This window comes from Bombyx mandarina, chromosome 22 (assembly GCF_030267445.1).
Source record: "Bombyx mandarina strain Sakado chromosome 22, ASM3026744v2".
Classification (NCBI taxonomy): Eukaryota; Metazoa; Arthropoda; class Insecta; order Lepidoptera; family Bombycidae; genus Bombyx; species Bombyx mandarina.
Window position 1 is genome coordinate 11,232,147 of NC_143228.1, and position 18,651 is coordinate 11,250,797.

Consider the following 18,651-nt stretch of genomic DNA (forward strand, 5'->3'; position numbering starts at 1 on the left):
TTGGCCAGCCCATACCGTGGGCCTCGAAGGTCAAATATCTAGGCGTCACCCTCGACAGAGGGATGACATTCCGTCCCCATATAAAAACGGTACGCGACCGCGCCGCGTTTATACTAGGACGACTCTATCCAATGCTTTGTAGTCGAAGCAAACTGTCCCTCCGCAATAAGGTAACTTTCTACAAAACTTGTATACGCCCCGTCATGACGTATGCAAGCGTAGTGTTCGCTCACGTAGCCCGCACCCACTTGAAATCCCTTCAGGTTATTCAATCACGATTCTGCAGGATAGCCGTCGGAGCGCCGTGGTTCCTTAGGAATGTGGATCTCCACGATGACCTGGAGCTCGACTCATTTAGTAAGTATGCATCACTGCGCCATTTTGAGAAGGCGGCACGACATGAGAACCCTCTCATCGTAGCCGCTGAAAATTACATACCCGACCCAGTAGACCGAATGGTAAACCGTCGACGTCGCCCAAAGCACGTCATTACGGATCCTCCTGATCCATTAACGGTGCTTTTAGGCAACACAAGCACCGGTCACCGTCCTCGTCGAGCCCGTCGCTCGCGACGAAGGGCTCGACGAGCGAACTAACCCATAGACACAGCCCACTGAGTTTCTCGCCGGATCTTCTCAGTGGGTCGCGTTTCCGATCCGGTGTTAGCAACTCTCCGGTTGAGCCCCGCGAGCTCACCTACAAACGTTAGGGCGAAGCTGAAATAGCCTCTCAAGGCTATCAGCACAGATAGGAAAAAAAAAAAAAAGCCTGCCTGTTTCGGCAGAGAGGTGGTCATGTATGCCGTTTTATGGCACAAAATGCAATTGAGACATCCTTATGTCTCAAGGTAGGTAGTGGAATTAAGATTTTGATATTCTAAGGAAGAGTCTCACGTGTTTTCGACGGCGAACATAGCTTTAGATCCCTATACAAAATAAAGAAAAGCGAAGAACACTTGTAAAAATATAAACAATAACTTTACAATAAGCTTACTTTTTAAATGCAACTGTCATTATTTATATTATACCGTAGATAAAGGGCGTAAATGTACTATATGTATTATAATATTGAATAGAAAAATACACTTTTATTTATTATTCATTTTGAATGGATAATCTGCTTGATTTATGTAATAATAATAAAGAGCGATTTAAATCTTTGACATTACAATATGCTAATTGCAAATGCCACTGCTCTATATCAGGTTCTCCACTACCAGACCATTCCAATAGTCAAAATCAATATTCTATTTCTACCTGTAAGCCCGTTGTAAACAATATAATTAAACCTTTGCTTACAACAAACATTATTAAAATATTCAGTGATGAACTAGGGAAAAATATGGGTGTAGCGCTGAATGATCTGTGTTCGGGACAATCTGTCATAAATTATTGTATGCCAGGGGCTTCATGTACCCACATCCTTAATAAAATTTTAAATGTGACTCATTGCTCAAACACAACAATAATTATAATGATTGGGAGAAGGGGAAATGCAGATATAAGAGATATGAAATATCGAATAAATCAATTATTAACACTACAGGTGAAAAAGATCATCATGTTTGCATTTCCATTTATTCAGAGTATGCCAGCGGAAAACAAAATGAGACATAGTATTAATGATTTCATGCAAACAATTTCAAATGTAAATAATTATTATGTCACGACACCATGCAAGTCACAAAATATATTTTACACTATTGACATTAATTGCATGATAAAAAATAAATGTATTAGTATGACAAAACCTAACAAATACTATTTAGGTAGCTACAATTTTAGACAAGTAGCAAACTCGCTACATTATTTTTTACACATTTATCTAGCCATGAATTTGGCTAATCAACCTACTGCTTCTTTTGAGCAGGAAAAAAATATGACATCTATTAATTTGGAATCCGTTCCAAGTAATTTAAATTAAATACTAAGACAACAGAGTTTACCTCTTGCAGTAAATATGATTTATTTGGACACAGCCCATCAACAAATACTGTTTCTTTGAAAACAACTGTGATCAACCTGGTGCATCAGAACTTACAAGGTTTGATGGGTAAATAACTTGAAATTGATTTGTTTCTAGATTACAATAAAGTCAACTTTCTATGTGTAACTGAACATTGGCTTAAAAAATATGAATTAAATTGTAATTTTAAAAATCACCAGGTTATGAGTTCCTTCTGCAGAGAGAATGCTATACGAGGAGGCTCTCTTATCATTGTTAATAAAGATTATAAATGTAAGGAACGTAGAGACATTGTGAGCCTCTCTGTGGAACGGATTATTGAAATGGCATGTGTAGAGCTTGAGCGATTCATTGTTGTAAGTGTGTACAGGCCCCCGAATTCGTTATATGATTCTTTTGAAAATATATTGGAACATGTTTTATTAAAGCTTTCTGTTTCTAATAAACATATTTTTATCTGTGGTGATTTTAATATAAATTTATTAGAAAATACAAATGCCACTATTAGATTCAGAACATTGTTAAAATCATAATATAACCTTAGCAATTTATTTTCAGAGCCCACAAGAAAAACTAGCACATCGGCAACCTGTATAGATAATATTTTCACAAACGTAAAACCTTTGCATAAATATATTATTAATCATTTAAGTTCAGACCACAGTGGACAATTCATATCTTTTAAAATTAAATATGTTACAGATGTTAATAGTTCAAGAAACCTACAGTTTGTTCCTATTAATATTAGACGTATGGAGAAGCTTAGAGGTAAATTTTTGGCAAAAATTTCGAATGTTTGTTATAGTGAAGATCCTAATGTTCACTACATGGATTTATTTAATTGCATTAATGATGAATTTAGTGCCATCTTTACTTCTAAAACTCTGATCTTACTTAATAAAAGATCATTCAATGAATGGGCGACTGTTGGAATTCACAAAAGTAGGCAGAGATTATATGACCTTTATCATGAAAAATCATATAATCATAATAAGTCATTTCATGAGTATGTCTGTAAATATTCCAAGCTGTTTAAAAAAGTCTGTACATTGGCCAAGTCATTGCACTTAGGCAATCTTATAAAAAATGCACCTGACCAAATTAAAATGACTTGGAATATCATTAATAGGAAGACTGGGAATGTCAGAAACAGCAATGCTGAATCAATTTTGAAAATCAATGATAAAATAATAACTTCTCATCAAGAAGTGGCCAGTGCCTTTGAGCGCTACTTTGCTGATATCCCAGCTTCTACTACAAAATCTTTAATTTCATCTCCTACCGTCACCGAATCATTACTGCAACATCATGTTGATAAATGCAGTGTTAACTTTAAGTTCACAAATATTGCTATAAAGGACATAATTGATAATTTCAAGCTCATTAATATTAAAAAAACTGGTGATTTATGGGGAATATCAATTAAGGTTATAAAATCCATTATTGATATAATCGCACCTTACCTTGCTACAATATTTAATGACTGTATTGATAGTGGTGTGTTTCCTGATCTAATGAAATATAGTAAAATAATACCTCTGTTTAAATCTGGTAGTACTTTTGACCCCACTAACTTTAGACCCATTTCAGTACTACCTACATTGAGTAAAATTTTTGAAAAAATTATTTTGGAACAGCTTATGATCCATTTCTATTCCAATAACCTGCTTCATAACAAACAATATGGATTCACTAGAGGCCGTTCGACTATTGATGCAGGTGTAGATCTTATTAAAAATATTTTTCAGGCTTGGGAGGAATCGCATAATGCCCTTGGGGTATTCTGCGACTTATCTAAAGCTTTTGATTGTGTTGAGCATAATACATTGTTGAGGAAATTACACCATTATGGTATTAGGGGCGTTTCATTAGAACTTATTAAATCTTATTTATCCGGAAGAATCCAAAAGGTAGACGTTAAAGGAAAGAGATCTTCCGGTGTCTTACTTAATATGGGTGTTCCTCAGGGTTCCATATTGGGTCCCTTCTTATTTCTTGTGTATATCAATGATTTACCAAAGTTTATTGAAACCTGTCACGAGGTCGTATTATTCGCTGATGATACATCCTTATTGTTTAAAATTAAACGACAATTGGAAGATTATGACGATGTGAATGATGCTATCTCGCGCGTGGTACATTGGTTTAGTGTTAATAATCTGTTATTAAATAACAAAAAAACAAAATGTATAAAATTTACCACACCTAATGTTAGACAAGTAGACACTAATATCATTGTAAGTGGAGAGATACTGGAGCTTGTTGATTCGACAGTTTTTCTTGGTATAACAGTTGATTCCAGGCTGCAGTGGGGTCCTCACATATGCAAGTTAGCGAATAGACTTAGTTCTGCAGCGTTTGCGGTAAAAAAATACGAACGTATACTGATGAAGATACGGCACGTCTAGTTTATTTCAGTTATTTTCATAGTGTTATGTCCTATGGCATTTTGCTATGGGGCAATGCTGCCGATGTCGAAACTATTTTCATCCTGCAGAAGAGGGCTATTCGTGCTATTTATAATATGCACCCGAGGGAATCCTTGAGGGACAAGTTCAAAGAAATCAAAATTCTAACTTTAGCGTCCCAATACATTTTTGAAAATTTATTGTACGTGCGTAAAAACATTGTAGAATTCCCCAGAGTCTGCGATTTGCATAATGTGAACACTAGGAACAAACATAGGCTTGCGTTGCCGGCGGCTCGAATTAAGAAAATAAGCAACTCTTTCAGGGGGCTGGGTGTACAACTTTTCAACAAGATCCCACAAAACGTTCAACTACTACCTGTTCATAAATTTAAGAAAACTGTCAAGGAACGTTTATGCAACAAGGCATATTATAAAGTTAAGGATTTTTTACTAGATGGCACTACGTGGGAATGAGGCGTTCGCTCCTGGCCTTTTCATTTTTCATTATTATTATTATTTATTTGAATTGTATTTTTTTGACTTGTGTTTCGTACCGAAACAGATTTTTCGTGTTTCTGTAATTTTATTAATATCGAGTATTAGACAATACATCTTCAAGACAACACAAGTCTTAACCTAGGTGCAGTAAGGTTCGATCTTGCCTGTAGACGGCCGGCTAGCCAACCAGAAGCTTGCTGAGCAACCCCTCCAAGCCTACGGGCAGAGGTCGCCGTCGTATAGTAACTTAACACACGCGTTCCGCGGCAGACATTCTTTATTACAAACAACAAAAATTATCCAATGCAAGTCACGCGTAACCATTACAACCAGCGACAATTGTTCATCGTGTACCAGTCAAGGGACAGACGGTCCCACCTCCGGAAACGACGCTGAGCCCAGGGAGCGCGAGGCAGTGGAAGGAAGGTGAACCGGTAAGTCTTCAGACTTATTTCGTTCCTTGCTGTACAACTTGTTTTTTCGTATACTGTAAATATGTTTTCTTGTTTAAAAAGAAAAAGAAAATAGTTGAGAAAATACAAAAAAAAAAAAGTCCGCTGAGTTTGTTTCGCCGGTTCTTCTCAGAACTGTGGCTTTTTTTGGAACCGGTGGTAGAGTTAACATTTTCTTTTACATTTTGACATTCAACAAGTGTGTTTTTGATGACATCCAAGTTGAAATAAATTATTTTGAATTTGAATTTGAATTTGAATCGATATATTTATGATATAATTATTATATTATAGATAAATGATGTTTTGTAAGTAATAGAAGTTATGCTATCCGTTGTCAGTTACTGTTATCTATAAATTTATTCAAATTTGACATGCCATTGTTATGTTTAGATTTCGCTAATAGTGTGAAATCAAAATTAATATTACCATAGTTAATATACATGACTGAACATCTTTAACATTGTTAATTATGTGTGTAATATACGAGACATCACCGCCGTCTATGTCAAATATTGAGACAATAACTCAATATAATACAAGTAAAATAGAAATGTCAATTAAATATTTTACTACTTAGTCCAGCCATAACTACTGCTACAAATGAAAATGCATTTTTTTAATGTAGTATGTAATGTATAATAATATTATTAAGATTTAAACCTACATATTTATTAAAGTCTCAGCAAAAAATAGAAAAAATATTCCATTCGAATTGGCCATCTTTGGCTTTTATACAGGCCCTTAATCTGTTTGGCCACGTTTCCTAGGGACATTTTGCCACTGCTTGCTCTAAAGATTTTTTAAGAAACTCAATGTCGCCGTGTTTAGAGCATGTCCTCTAGAACTGAAATAAATAACTCGAAATCTAAAGGGCTGAGGTCTAGATGAGGGCCAGTCTTCAGGTCTTATAAAATCCGGAAGGTTGGTTTCAAGCTAGGCTTGGTTAGTTCGTGCCTTATGACCAGGTGCAGAGTCCTGCTGGAAAGTCCATGGTATATTTTTAAAAAGTGTATTGCTGAGTGGTTTCACAACACGATACAAGATTGTATCTTGATAAACATGGGTGAATTTTTCACTCCTTTTCCACAAAAATGTAGTTTTGTGACTCCTTGATAAGACACGCCCCACCAAATCATCACTGACGCAGGATGATGACCACGTCTTGTATTTTTTTGACCACTTGTTTCTTTAGAATTATGAGCGTCCACTTGATCATTAAGGATTATTGTAGTGTTCTTCAATTGTGAATTTTTTTCATCGGTAAAGAGGATATTTTTGTGCCTTTCCCCTGCATATCGCGACAGAAGGCGTTTTAATCGATCCGCTCTCTGTAATTGTAAAGATTGATTTAGTGCGTGCCCTGTACATCACCGAGCTTCAGGTCTTGTTTTATAATACGCGACGTCTTGGCGGGAATCTTCATTTCTCGCGATAAGAGATTTTGCTTTCTAATGGGGTTTGTATGAATTCTGGCTTTGACAGCATTAACCGTCTTTGTATTTCTAACAACACGCTGCCGCCCCGATCTTTTCTGGTCTTCGGCGTATGAAGTGTTGATAGTACGATATACGAACATATCGCGAATACCAAGCTTTTTCTGGAATATATCGACGGCTCCATACCCACTTTGTGCAAGGCGATCACTGCAATCTTATTGTTACGCCGTTTTAAAGTGCTTGTTAAGTGTTTTAAGTATTCTAAATGTTAATTTATGTTAGCTTATGTAACAGTATTTATGGTCAGATTACTTATTTCAAAAGTCGTCGTGACCCAAAGGATAAGACGTCCGGTGCATTCGTATCTAGCGATGCACCGGTGTTTGAATCCCGCAGGCGGGTACCAATTTTTCTAATGAAATACGTACTCAACAAATGTTCACGATTGGCTTCCACGGTGAAGGAATAACATCGTGTAATAAAAATCAAACACGCAAAATTATAATTTGCGTAATTACTGGTGGTAGGACCTCTTGTGAGTCCGCACGGGTAGGTACCACCACCCTGCCTATTTCTGGCGTGAAGCAGTAATGCGTTTCGGTTTGAAGGGTGGGGCAGCCGTTGTAACTATAATTGAGACCTTAGAACTTATATCTCAAGGTGGGTGGCGCATTTACGTTGCAGATGTCTATGGGCTCCAGTAACCACTTACCACCAGGTGGGCTGTGAGCTCGTCCACTCATCTAAGCAATAAAAAAAATTAAAAAAAACCTGGCGCCGAGTCTTGCTGGAAGGACCATTCTTGATTATTGAACGTGGTGTTGTTAAGGGGCTTCACTACCTTCTCAAGAATGGTATCTAGATACACTTGTGCAGATGTTTTGATAGCTTTTTCACAAAAGTATGGCTCAGCCACTCCTTCATAGCTAATACCCCACCAAACCATCACTGTCGGATAGTGCCCACGTTGCACTCTGTCGACTAATTGGGAAGCTTCCTTAGAGCTTTGAGCACACAAACATTTTACTAATACCAAGCGTATGGAGAGTTTTAAAAATTGCATTTGGCTCCATACCTACTTTGTGTAATGCAATCACAGCGATTCGGTTCTCTTCATCACCCCACTCCATTTTAATATCGCAAAATATTGTACAACGTATTGGCGCCAAAATGAAAAAACTCAATGAGCAATCATATAAAAATGACAGATTCCAAATTTAAACGTAATATTTTGTTTATTTTTAATTGTAACAGTATTTATGGCCAGACTAAGTATGTTAATTACCTTACTATTTTTTATTACAGAAGTACAAGAAAAAAAGTTTTGACGCGGACAGAATCAGGGTTTATCTCTAAAAATGAGAAATTGTAGAATTAATGCACTATTTTAAAGAGCAAGTCTTCTAGGGGACTTAATACGTTTATTGATATTGAAATATCAAAGAAAAACAATTTCGGTATACGAGTCAATTCAAAAACGACATGACAATGAACTTTTCCTGTAATTGAAACAAATTAACAAATTTTCAACCGATTGAAACGATTATGTTAATTTGAAATATGTTTAAATTAAAGAAACCGGTTTAAAATGCTTTAAAAGGTTCACATGAAAATGTAAATGGCAAAACGAAAAAAAAAACAGTGTTATTTTTCTTTTATTTAAATATTTACAAAAGCATCCTTTACATATGTTTACTTATATATTTGTACAAGTGCACGAACTTTAAACGGCGACTATAAAACAGTGAATAGCCTTGATAAGCACTTCAGAAAGCATTCTTTGGTGAAAATGTTAAAGACGTTCTTGTTCGTAGCCTGTATCGCTAATGTGCTTCTAGTAGACTCTACTGAAGGTAAGCTTGCATTATAAATTTCTTACGAAATTGTGTGATAAGAGAATACTGAATTTTTTTTTTTATTCATCCAGCACAAATTTAGACATCGCAATTAACTTCTTTATTTTATTTAAAAAAGTTGTTTAATATTTATATCCGAAAATTTTCATATTTATATTCAAAAAATCACGCAGCGAGATTGCGTAACAAAAAAAAAAGGACTCAACAGAAGACCACTAACGAAATAAATAAAATAAATCACTAAAATAAAGTTTTGGTGTTTTGTCTCAAGATGCCTCGTGATAAAATAAAAAAATCCCTCCCAAAAAAATCTGTTTGCTTACAAAAGACACTTTCTTAATTATATTAGTAAAATACGTTGCATAAAAATTAACTATTTCTATCTCCATATAACAACAAATATTTCAAATTAATAAAATGTGAATAAAAATTGTCGTAAAGTTCTGGAACTTTCGACGAATTTCAAATAATAGTTCACCTTTTATTTTATTTGGGAATAGTTTTTTTTGACAGTGTTTTTTGGTCCGCCCTATGCACTTTATTTTATTGATATTTAATGTCTACATTAAACATGTATGCTAAAAGACCTCCGTGATAAATAATAAGTCCCGATTAGTTTTCAATAAAGACTGGGGTGCCGTTATTCTAAATTCTAAAGCCACTGTCTCTCGCAACTAACCGGTAAAAATAATACCCAATACCGTAATTAATACCATGAGAGTTGATACGGGAATGACATAGGAAAGACTTGTACTTTGCCCCTGGATTGCGTCCCGCTCGATCCTCCCGCGCTCGCTAATATCGAAGCATCAGTGTGCCGAATCTCACTGACGGGACGCGCGCCGATCGTTATCGCGTCCGTTTATCTTCCACCGGATAAGATCGTTCTAAGCAGTGATATCGAGGCGCTGCTCGGCATGGGGAGCTCTGTCATTCTGGCGGGCGACCTAAATTGTAAACACATCAGGTGGAACTCACACACCACAACCCCGAATGGCAGGCGGCTTGACGCGTTAGTCGATGATCTCGCCTTTGATATCGTCGCTCCGCTAACCCCGACTCACTACCCGCTAAATATCGCGCATCGCCCGGATATACTCGACATGGCGTTATTAAAAAACGTAACTCTGCGCTTACACTCGATCGAAGTAGTTTCAGAGTTTGATTCAGACGACCGTCCCGTCGTTATGAAGCTCGGTCGCGCTCCCGATTCCGTTCCCGTCACGAGGACTGTGATGGATTGGCATACGCTGGGCATCAGCCTGGTTGAATCTGATCCACCATCGCTCTCGTTTAGCCCGGACTCTACCCCGTCTCCTCAGGGTACCGCTGAAGCCATAGACATCTTAACGTCACACATCACCTCGACATTAGATGGGTCATCGAAGCAAGTTGTAGCGGAGGGCTTCCTTTACCGCTTCTAATTTCCCGATGATATTAGGGAACTCCTTAGAGCCAAGAACGCCTCGATCCGTGCCTACGATAGGTATCCTAAAGAGGATAATCGTGTTCGAATGCGTGCCCTACAACGCGACGTAAAGTCTCGCATCGCCGAAGTCAGAGATGCCAGATGGTCTGATTTCTTAGAAGGACTCGCGCCCTCCCAAATAGGATCATATGATAGTATCATAAGAGGTGCGGCTCCTGGCCCAAAAAAAAAATGATGCAAAGCCAAAAAATATAACATAATGGATTAACTATCTGGCCATAATATATTGCAATATAAAATATTAGAGCAATTTTACCTTAATTACATTGCACCATAAATTATTTTAAGCATTAGGAAAAAAACTACCATGCACAGTTTTAAAATATTATACATACGTAAACTAAACATAAACTAAAGTTTTCTTTACTTTCTTTCTACTTTACTTTCTACCTGAAAGAGAAATCATTTGCAAGTTACCAAACGTGGCGACTTACGACTGTTTTTGAGTAAAATTCGTTTCGGTTTGAAGGATGGGGCCCCGTAGTATTATAACACTAAAACTCAGCACTCATGTCCCAAGGTGAGTGGCGGAATTTACGTTGTTGTTGACTATGGGCTAAGGTAATTACAACCAAGTGGACCGGAGCTCATTCACACGTTTACTCTATAAAAGAAACATAGGCAGGACAGTGGTACCTTCCCGCGAGGGCTAACTTTATTCCTTAACGCCAAACATTCAAGATTTGGTCTCGGGGTTAGAATTTTTATATAGCTATTTCCTATGTTTCGAACTTATGGACGGTAGTTAACGCCATTTTAAAATTTCTATACATGAAAACTGTAAGCTGTACCATAGCGCATCCAAAAAACAAATAACAAACTTTTTTAATTTAGCAAAACAACTTTGTGGCGAAAACGAAGAATCTTCAGATTGCGCCAATTGCTATGATAGTCCAGATTGTTGTGTGGATCCTATGGATTGCATTCAAGGATGCATTTGCAAAGTAGGATATGTGAGGAACGATGAAGGAGTTTGTGTTCGAGATGATTGTGATGGTACGTACGTAATCTCTATGATTTTTATAAGCCGTGACCATTTTATAACTATTCTAAAATTAAATCACAAATAATGTTACTTATTATTCACATAAATAAATATTAAATTGATTAATTATTAAATACTTTAAATTATGTATTTCATAATTAATTAATAGATTTTATTAAAAAGAAAAGTTACATTTTTTGATTTAATAGCATGCCTTATAGTAAGTGTATACCGTTGCTCGAAGACAATGTCAATGCCAATGTGGTTTGTTATTTGTATTCTCGGGATATTATGCTCCGAACACATAAAAGTCAAACACACCAATTCAACAATATAATATGTGTACAATGTTCTATTAAAAAGTAAAAAGAGTAAACAAGTCGCCAGGCACTACAAGGCACGAATTAAAACTAAAATTATATTACGTTTTACAATCAACTTAAATCAACGCGCGCGAATCTCGCAGTATGACGTCACGGGACACCTGCGCGTTCGGGAACTCCGATTGCATCCGATGACGCCCGAGTGCGACCGAATGTTGCACGCTACACCAATAAAGTATATTTATTATTGTTTACTACTGGAAAGTAATAGGGCTGTGGGAGCGCAGTTTAGAGTGAACTCCACTCAATTTCACTCTAAAGCCCAAAAAAATTTCTCAAAAAGAATGCACTGTTGATGAATGCCATAGTGCCTGATTAAAGAAAAAGTAGGTCTGCTCTGGTGTATAGCTAACCCCCGGTGAAGGTCAAGGGGCGACCTAAGGGGGTAGAGGCCGCGCGGCGCGCTACCAGCACTCTAGCGCGCCGCCAAGGAGTATCAATAATAGAGCGACCGGTTGGCGGTGTATCGCGCCCCGACCCGGCAGGCTGGTTCTGGTCCAGCGGGGTATTCCAGGATACCAGCGGCAGTGTCTGGGCGACCTAACGGGCTGCCGTACCGAGACGGCCGACGTTTCAGAGCCTTCGATTCGCCTTGAAGATTCCGTCGGCCGGGCGTCCTTGGGGTGAGCTGCGCCGTCTGGTTGTAGTGTTGACCGCGATAACTCCCTTACCTCATCGGGGTTCTGTCCTCGGAGGGGATCGGACGCTTGGGCGAAGGGAGCAGGGGACTCATTTAGTGGGTAGGGCCCTGAAAACTTTCTTGGGCCCGTGGTCTCGCAGTCGCGGACCAGTTCCAGATACCCCGCGCGCCCCCTAGGCGCGGGGACCTAATAGGAGGTGCGGCTTCTGGTCCAAAAAAAAAAAGGTGCAAAGCCAGAAAATATTATAACATAATGGATTAACTATCTGGTCATATAAATGAATAATGCATTTGTATTCAAATTCAACGATTAATTTCTTTTACATTTTATTTATTAGACTCATGCAATGGGGATCCGAACGCTGTTGCTGGATGTGGAGTAAATTGTAACAGACATTGTTATAATATCGGCAAAGAAAGTCAAATTTGTGCTGCTGTTTGCTACGAAGACGGCTGCGATTGTAAAGACGGATATTATTACGATGATAACATTAATAAATGTGTTTTACCCGAAGACTGCAGTAAGTTTGGATAATTTATTGAGTACAATTGTATTTTTGTGGTCAATTTCGGAAAAATTTAATTTATACCGAATGTTTTTTTTTTTTTTTTTATTGCATAGCTGTGTGGACGAGCTCACAGCCCACCTGATGTTAAGTGGTTACTGGAGCCCATAGACATCTACAACGTAAATGCGCCACACACCTTGAGATATAGTTCTAAGGTCTCAGTATAGTCAACGGCTGCCCCACCCTTCAAACCGAAACGCATTACTGCTTCACGGCAGAAAATAGGCGGGGCGGTGGTACCTACCCGCGCGGACTCACAAGAGGTCCTACCACCAGTAATTACGCAAATTATAATTTTGCGGGTTTCATTTTTATTACACGATGTTATTCCTTCACCGTGGAAGTCAATCGTGAACATTTGTTGAGTACGTATTTCATTAGAAAAATTGGTACCCGCCTGCGGGATTCGAACACCGGTGCATCGCTTCAACACGAATGCACCGGACGTCTTATCCGTTAGGCCACGACGACTACAATTTATATTTATATTATATTTTATATATTATATTATATTTATATTTAATGAAGTTTTTTTAAGTACTTTCATTACAAAACAATGGAATGAATATGTTTTTAAGAAAAAGCTGTGTCGTTACTGTTTTTGCATATAAATATTTACCAAACGTTGACTCTCACAACAGTGGAGACTGGTCATATTTAGCATTGCTCGCTGTACGCGGAAAACAATCACATCAAAATTGAAAAAAAAAAGGAAAAATAGCGAAAATACAATAATTATATAAAAGCGTAAATAGAAATGGACATTGGCCATAAGATAAAACGAAAAGAAAGAGGAGCAGATTACGATGGGGAAAAGAAATAAATTCAAAACTAAGAAAATTATAGAGACGGTCATACGGCCCACCTGAAGGTGAGTGGTTACTGTCGCCCATGGACTTCGGCAATGCCAGGGGCAGAGCCAAGCCGCTGCGTACCGCAAAATACTATCTTATTTAGTTTATACTAGTTTACAGAATAAATGAATTAGAAAGAAATGAAGTAGACCTCAATATTTAACCTCGACTATATACCTAACTATATAACTATAGCTCAATATTTAATATTTACCTCAATATTTAATAGTGTACATAAACATAATATGTATGAAACTGAAGTGTATTATTATTTATATACACATCTGTTAATAACGAATGTATAGGATTTATATTACTAGAAATTTGTGTAAGAAGTAAAGATTTATAAAAATAAATTTAAACTTATAAAATTTAAAGTGATCTTCTAGATCTTCTAATACTTCTACATCTTCTGTTACTAGACTGACTAATTTTAAAACAAATAACTATACATTTTCAGTATTGTATTTGTCGGAAATTTATTTCTGTATAATTTTCTGTAAAAGACAAAAAACGCAAATTCACAAATTTATTGGTAACCGATTTTTTATTGTAGAAACGTGATAAATATTACTTCATTTTTCTCTATACCCCTTGTTTCTCGCTACACCCAGAAATACTAACAACGCAATACTAGAAATAACAAAATATTAATCTAATCACGTTCACAACTTAAGTCACGAAACAAAACTAAAGATATAATGTTTTTTTTTTTCTTAGCTCCTACTTGTGGTAATGATGAAGTCTACAATGATTGTATACAAGGGTACTGCCAACCGAAGAATTGTTCGGAAATAGGGAAACCCGTTGCTTGCCCAAGAATAGATCCCAAGAATTGCATCAAAGGGTGCTTGTGTAAAGAAAACTACGTCAGAGCTGATAATGGAACGTGTATACCAAAAACCGACTGTCGTGAGTACTTTCAGTTATTAGTAAATATTTCATAATTTATTTAGAACTGTTCATCCTCACTGTTTTTCTATTCTCTTATTCCTCTCGTATGTATGTTATTATGACTGGTCTCCATTTAGACCTTAGAACTTATATCTCGAGGTGGGTGGCGCATTTACGTTGTAGATGTCTATGGGCTCCAGTAACCACTTAACATCAGGTGGGCTGTGAGCTCGTCCACCCAAGTAAACAATAAAAAAAAAATAAAAAAAGTAGACAGGCTTCGGATAGGACATTCTTACTTTTTTTTGAAGCCAATTTCTATGTTATTGTCGGACATGGTTAGCCAACGTCGTATCGTAGATTTAATAATACGTCAAGACTTTATGACTCAGCTGTCTAATTTTTATGATATTTTCAAACTAAAGAGTCAATTCAAAGCTTAGCAATTACAGCTGACACGCATGGATACCATAATCAAAATTAAATCTTATATCTCACAGTGGGTATTTCTTGGTTTGTATGGAGTTTTGTGACTGCGGACATCGGGTGGATGCATAAACTTAGTAAAATAAAGGCCAATTTACCGCGGATTGTCTTATTGAATCTCCTATTATGAATTTTCAAGCATCCTGCGGTGGAGACAACAACGCTCGTTCGGGCTGCGGCTTGCACTGTAGCAAACGGTGTGGCGATATCGGAAAAAAGCCAGGAACATGTGCTGCAGTTTGCTATGACAATGCTTGCGATTGCAAAGAAGGATTTTACCTAAACGAGAATACAGGAAAATGCGTAAAACCAAACCAGTGCCGTGAGTATTTTCAGACGTAGATTGTAGTTTAGAAACTACTTATACAATACTAATAAACTAGAAAAAAGGAATGAAAAATGTCGATTACTTGAAACTATTAACGCGCCTACATTGATGATACTATGACAGAAACCTTCCATGGAGGCCCAACCACAAGTATACGGTACGTACGTACGTATCCTATCATACGAGACAAAAACCTTCCTGGAGTCCCAACTATTAGAATTTCTTTTTCCTTACTCCTTTCTCGACTGCCCTATTCAGGTCTTCCCCTATTAATGCCATCTGTTGATGCTTCAAGTAAAACTAAGTTTGCATCAAGAAAATAAAACCAAAGAAAAAACAAATCAAAAGCGGTATAAAACTGAAATAAAATGCCGGTTTTTAAAACGAAAATTTGTGAATATTGTTAATCAATCAGCATATAAAACTCTCGCGATTGTGAAAATTTAATAAGTATCAAAGATCTTCGGAGTGAGTTAACAAGTTTATTTTTTTATCAGTTCCAACAACATTAAACACTTATCACAAACAAAAACCGCTTTCAAATGAATGCTTTTAAAGGCCAAAGAAATGTTAAAAAAGAGCATACAAATGCTCATACTCGTATGTATATATTTATCTAAATAATCGATATATGCACAATTAATGTATAAAAGTTGTTGGTTCATATTGTCAACAGAACTCTATAGGTAGTCCACACCCTTTAAAATAGAACGCATGACACATGACTTGACCTATATCTATTCCCCTGCCTAGTTCGGCCGCGTAGTAATAATTCGTTTCGGTTTGAAGGATGGGGCCCCGTAGTATTATAACACTAAAACTCAGCACTCATGTCCCAAGGTGAGTGGCGGAATTTACGTTGTTGTTGACTATGGGCTAAGGTAATTACAACCAAGTGGACCGGAGCTCATTCACACGTTTACTCTATAAAAGAAACATAGGCAGGACAGTGGTACCTTCCCGCGAGGGCTAACTTTATTCCTTAACACCAAACATTCAAGATTTGGTCTCGGGGTTAGAATTTTTATATAGCTATTTCCTATGTTTCGAACTTATGGACGGTAGTTAACGCCATTTTAAAATTTCTATACATGAAAACTGTAAGCTGTACCATAGCGCATCCAAAAACAAATAACAAACTTTTTTAATTTAGCAAAACAACTTTGTGGCGAAAACGAAGAATCTTCAGATTGCGCCAATTGCTATGATAGTCCAGATTGTTGTGTGGATCCTATGGATTGCATTCAAGGATGCATTTGCAAAGTAGGATATGTGAGGAACGATGAAGGAGTTTGTGTTCGAGATGATTGTGATGGTACGTACGTAATCTCTATGATTTTTATAAGCCGTGACCATTTTATAACTATTCTAAAATTAAATCACAAATAATGTTACTTATTATTCACATAAATAAATATTAAATTGATTAATTATTAAATACTTTAAATTATGTATTTCATAATTAATTAATAGATTTTATTAAAAAGAAAAGTAAAATTTTTTGATTTAATAGCATGCCTTATAGTAAGTGTATACCGTTGCTCGAAGACAATGTCAATGCCAATGTGGTTTGTTATTTGTATTCTCGGGATATTATGCTCCGAACACATAAAAGTCAAACACACCAATTCAACAATATAATAATATAATATGTGTACAATGTTCTATTAAAAAGTAAAAAGAGTAAACAAGTCGCCAGGCACTACAAGGCACCAATTAAAACTAAAATTATATTACGTTTTACAATCAACTTAAATCAACGCGCGCGAATCTCGCAGTATGACGTCACGGGACACCTGCGCGTTCGGGAACTCCGATTGCATCCGATGACGCCCGAGTGCGACCGAATGTTGCACGCTACACCAATAAAGTATATTTATTATTGTTTACTACTGGAAAGTAATAGGGCTGTGGGAGCGCAGTTTAGAGTGAACTCCACTCAATTTCACTCTAAAGCCCAAAAAAATTTCTCAAAAAGAATGCACTGTTGATGAATGCCATAGTGCCTGATTAAAGAAAAAGTAGGTCTGCTCTGGTGTATAGCTAACCCCCGGTGAAGGTCAAGGGGCGACCTAAGGGGGTAGAGGCCGCGCGGCGCGCTACCAGCACTCTAGCGCGCCGCCAAGGAGTATCAATAATAGAGCGACCGGTTGGCGGTGTATCGCGCCCCGACCCGGCAGGCTGGTTCTGGTCCAGCGGGGTATTCCAGGATACCAGCGGCAGTGTCTGGGCGACCTAACGGGCTGCCGTACCGAGACGGCCGACGTTTCAGAGCCTTCGATTCGCCTCGAAGATTCCGTCGGCCGGGCGTCCTTGGGGTGAGCTGCGCCGTCTGGTTGTAGTGTTGACCGCGGTAACTCCCTTACCTCATCGGGGTTCTGTCCTCGGAGGGGATCGGACGCTTGGGCGAAGGGAGCAGGGGACTCATTTAGTGGGTAGGGCCCTGAAAACTTTCTTGGGCCCGTGGTCTCGCAGTCGCGGACCAGTTCCAGATACCCGCGCGCCCCCTAGGCGCGGGGACCTAATAGGAGGTGCGGCTTCTGGTCAAAAAAAAAAAGGTGCAAAGCCAGAAAATATTATAACATAATGGATTAACTATCTGGTCATATAAATGAATAATGCATTTGTATTCAAATTCAACGATTAATTTCTTTTACATTTTATTTATTAGACTCATGCAATGGGGATCCGAACGCTGTTGCTGGATGTGGAGTAAATTGTAACAGACATTGTTCTGATATCGGCAAAGAAAGTCAAGGTTGTATTGAGATTTGCTACGAAGACGGCTGCGATTGTAAAGACGGATATTATTACGATGATAACATTAATAAATGTGTTTTACCTGAAGACTGCAGTAAGTTTGGATAATTTATTGAGTACAATTGTATTTTTGTGGTCAATATCGGAAAAATTTAATTTATACCGAATGTTTATTTAATGAAGTTTTTTTAAATACTTTCATTACAAAACAATGGAATGAATATTTTTTTAAGAAAAAGCTGTGTCGTTACTGTTTTTGCATATAAATATTTACCAAACGTTGACTCTCACAACAGTGGAGACTGGTCATATTTAGCATTGCTCGCTGTACGCGGAAAACAATCACATCAAAATTGAAAAAAAAAAGGAAAAATAGCGAAAATACAATAATTATATAAAAGCGTAAATAGAAATGGACATTGGCCATAAGATAAAACGAAAAGAAAGAGGAGCAGATTAAGATGGGGAAAAGAAATAAATTCAAAACTAAGAAAATTATAGAGGCGGTCATACGGCCCACCTGAAGGTGAGTGGTTACTGTCGCCCATGGACTTCGGCAATGCCAGGGGCAGAGCCAAGCCGCTGCGTACCGCAAAATACTATCTTATTTAGTTTATACTAGTTTACAGAATAAATGAATTAG

General features: G+C 37.4%; 1 protein-coding gene across 37 annotated transcripts in view; it reads left to right on the forward strand.

The window, feature by feature from the left end:
* Positions 1-8,495: 8,495 nt before the first annotated feature.
* The window catches only part of LOC114252100 (zonadhesin), a 160,670-nt gene continuing 150,514 nt past the window's right edge, over positions 8,496-18,651 (forward strand). For 31 of the 37 annotated variants that reach the window (XM_089736897.1, XM_089736912.1, XM_089736904.1 and 28 more), the window contains exons 1-7: positions 8,496-8,617; positions 10,944-11,105; positions 12,456-12,638; positions 14,261-14,452; positions 15,060-15,242; positions 16,402-16,563; positions 17,920-18,102. In XM_089736897.1, the coding sequence (XP_089593023.1) occupies positions 8,554-8,617; positions 10,944-11,105; positions 12,456-12,638; positions 14,261-14,452; positions 15,060-15,242; positions 16,402-16,563; positions 17,920-18,102 (1,129 nt within the window). In that variant the 5' untranslated portion in view covers positions 8,496-8,553. The remainder of the gene's footprint in view (positions 8,618-10,943; positions 11,106-12,455; positions 12,639-14,260; positions 14,453-15,059; positions 15,243-16,401; positions 16,564-17,919; positions 18,103-18,651) is intronic. The other 6 variants (XM_089736899.1, XM_089736914.1, XM_089736921.1 and 3 more) reach the window with 4 other exon arrangements.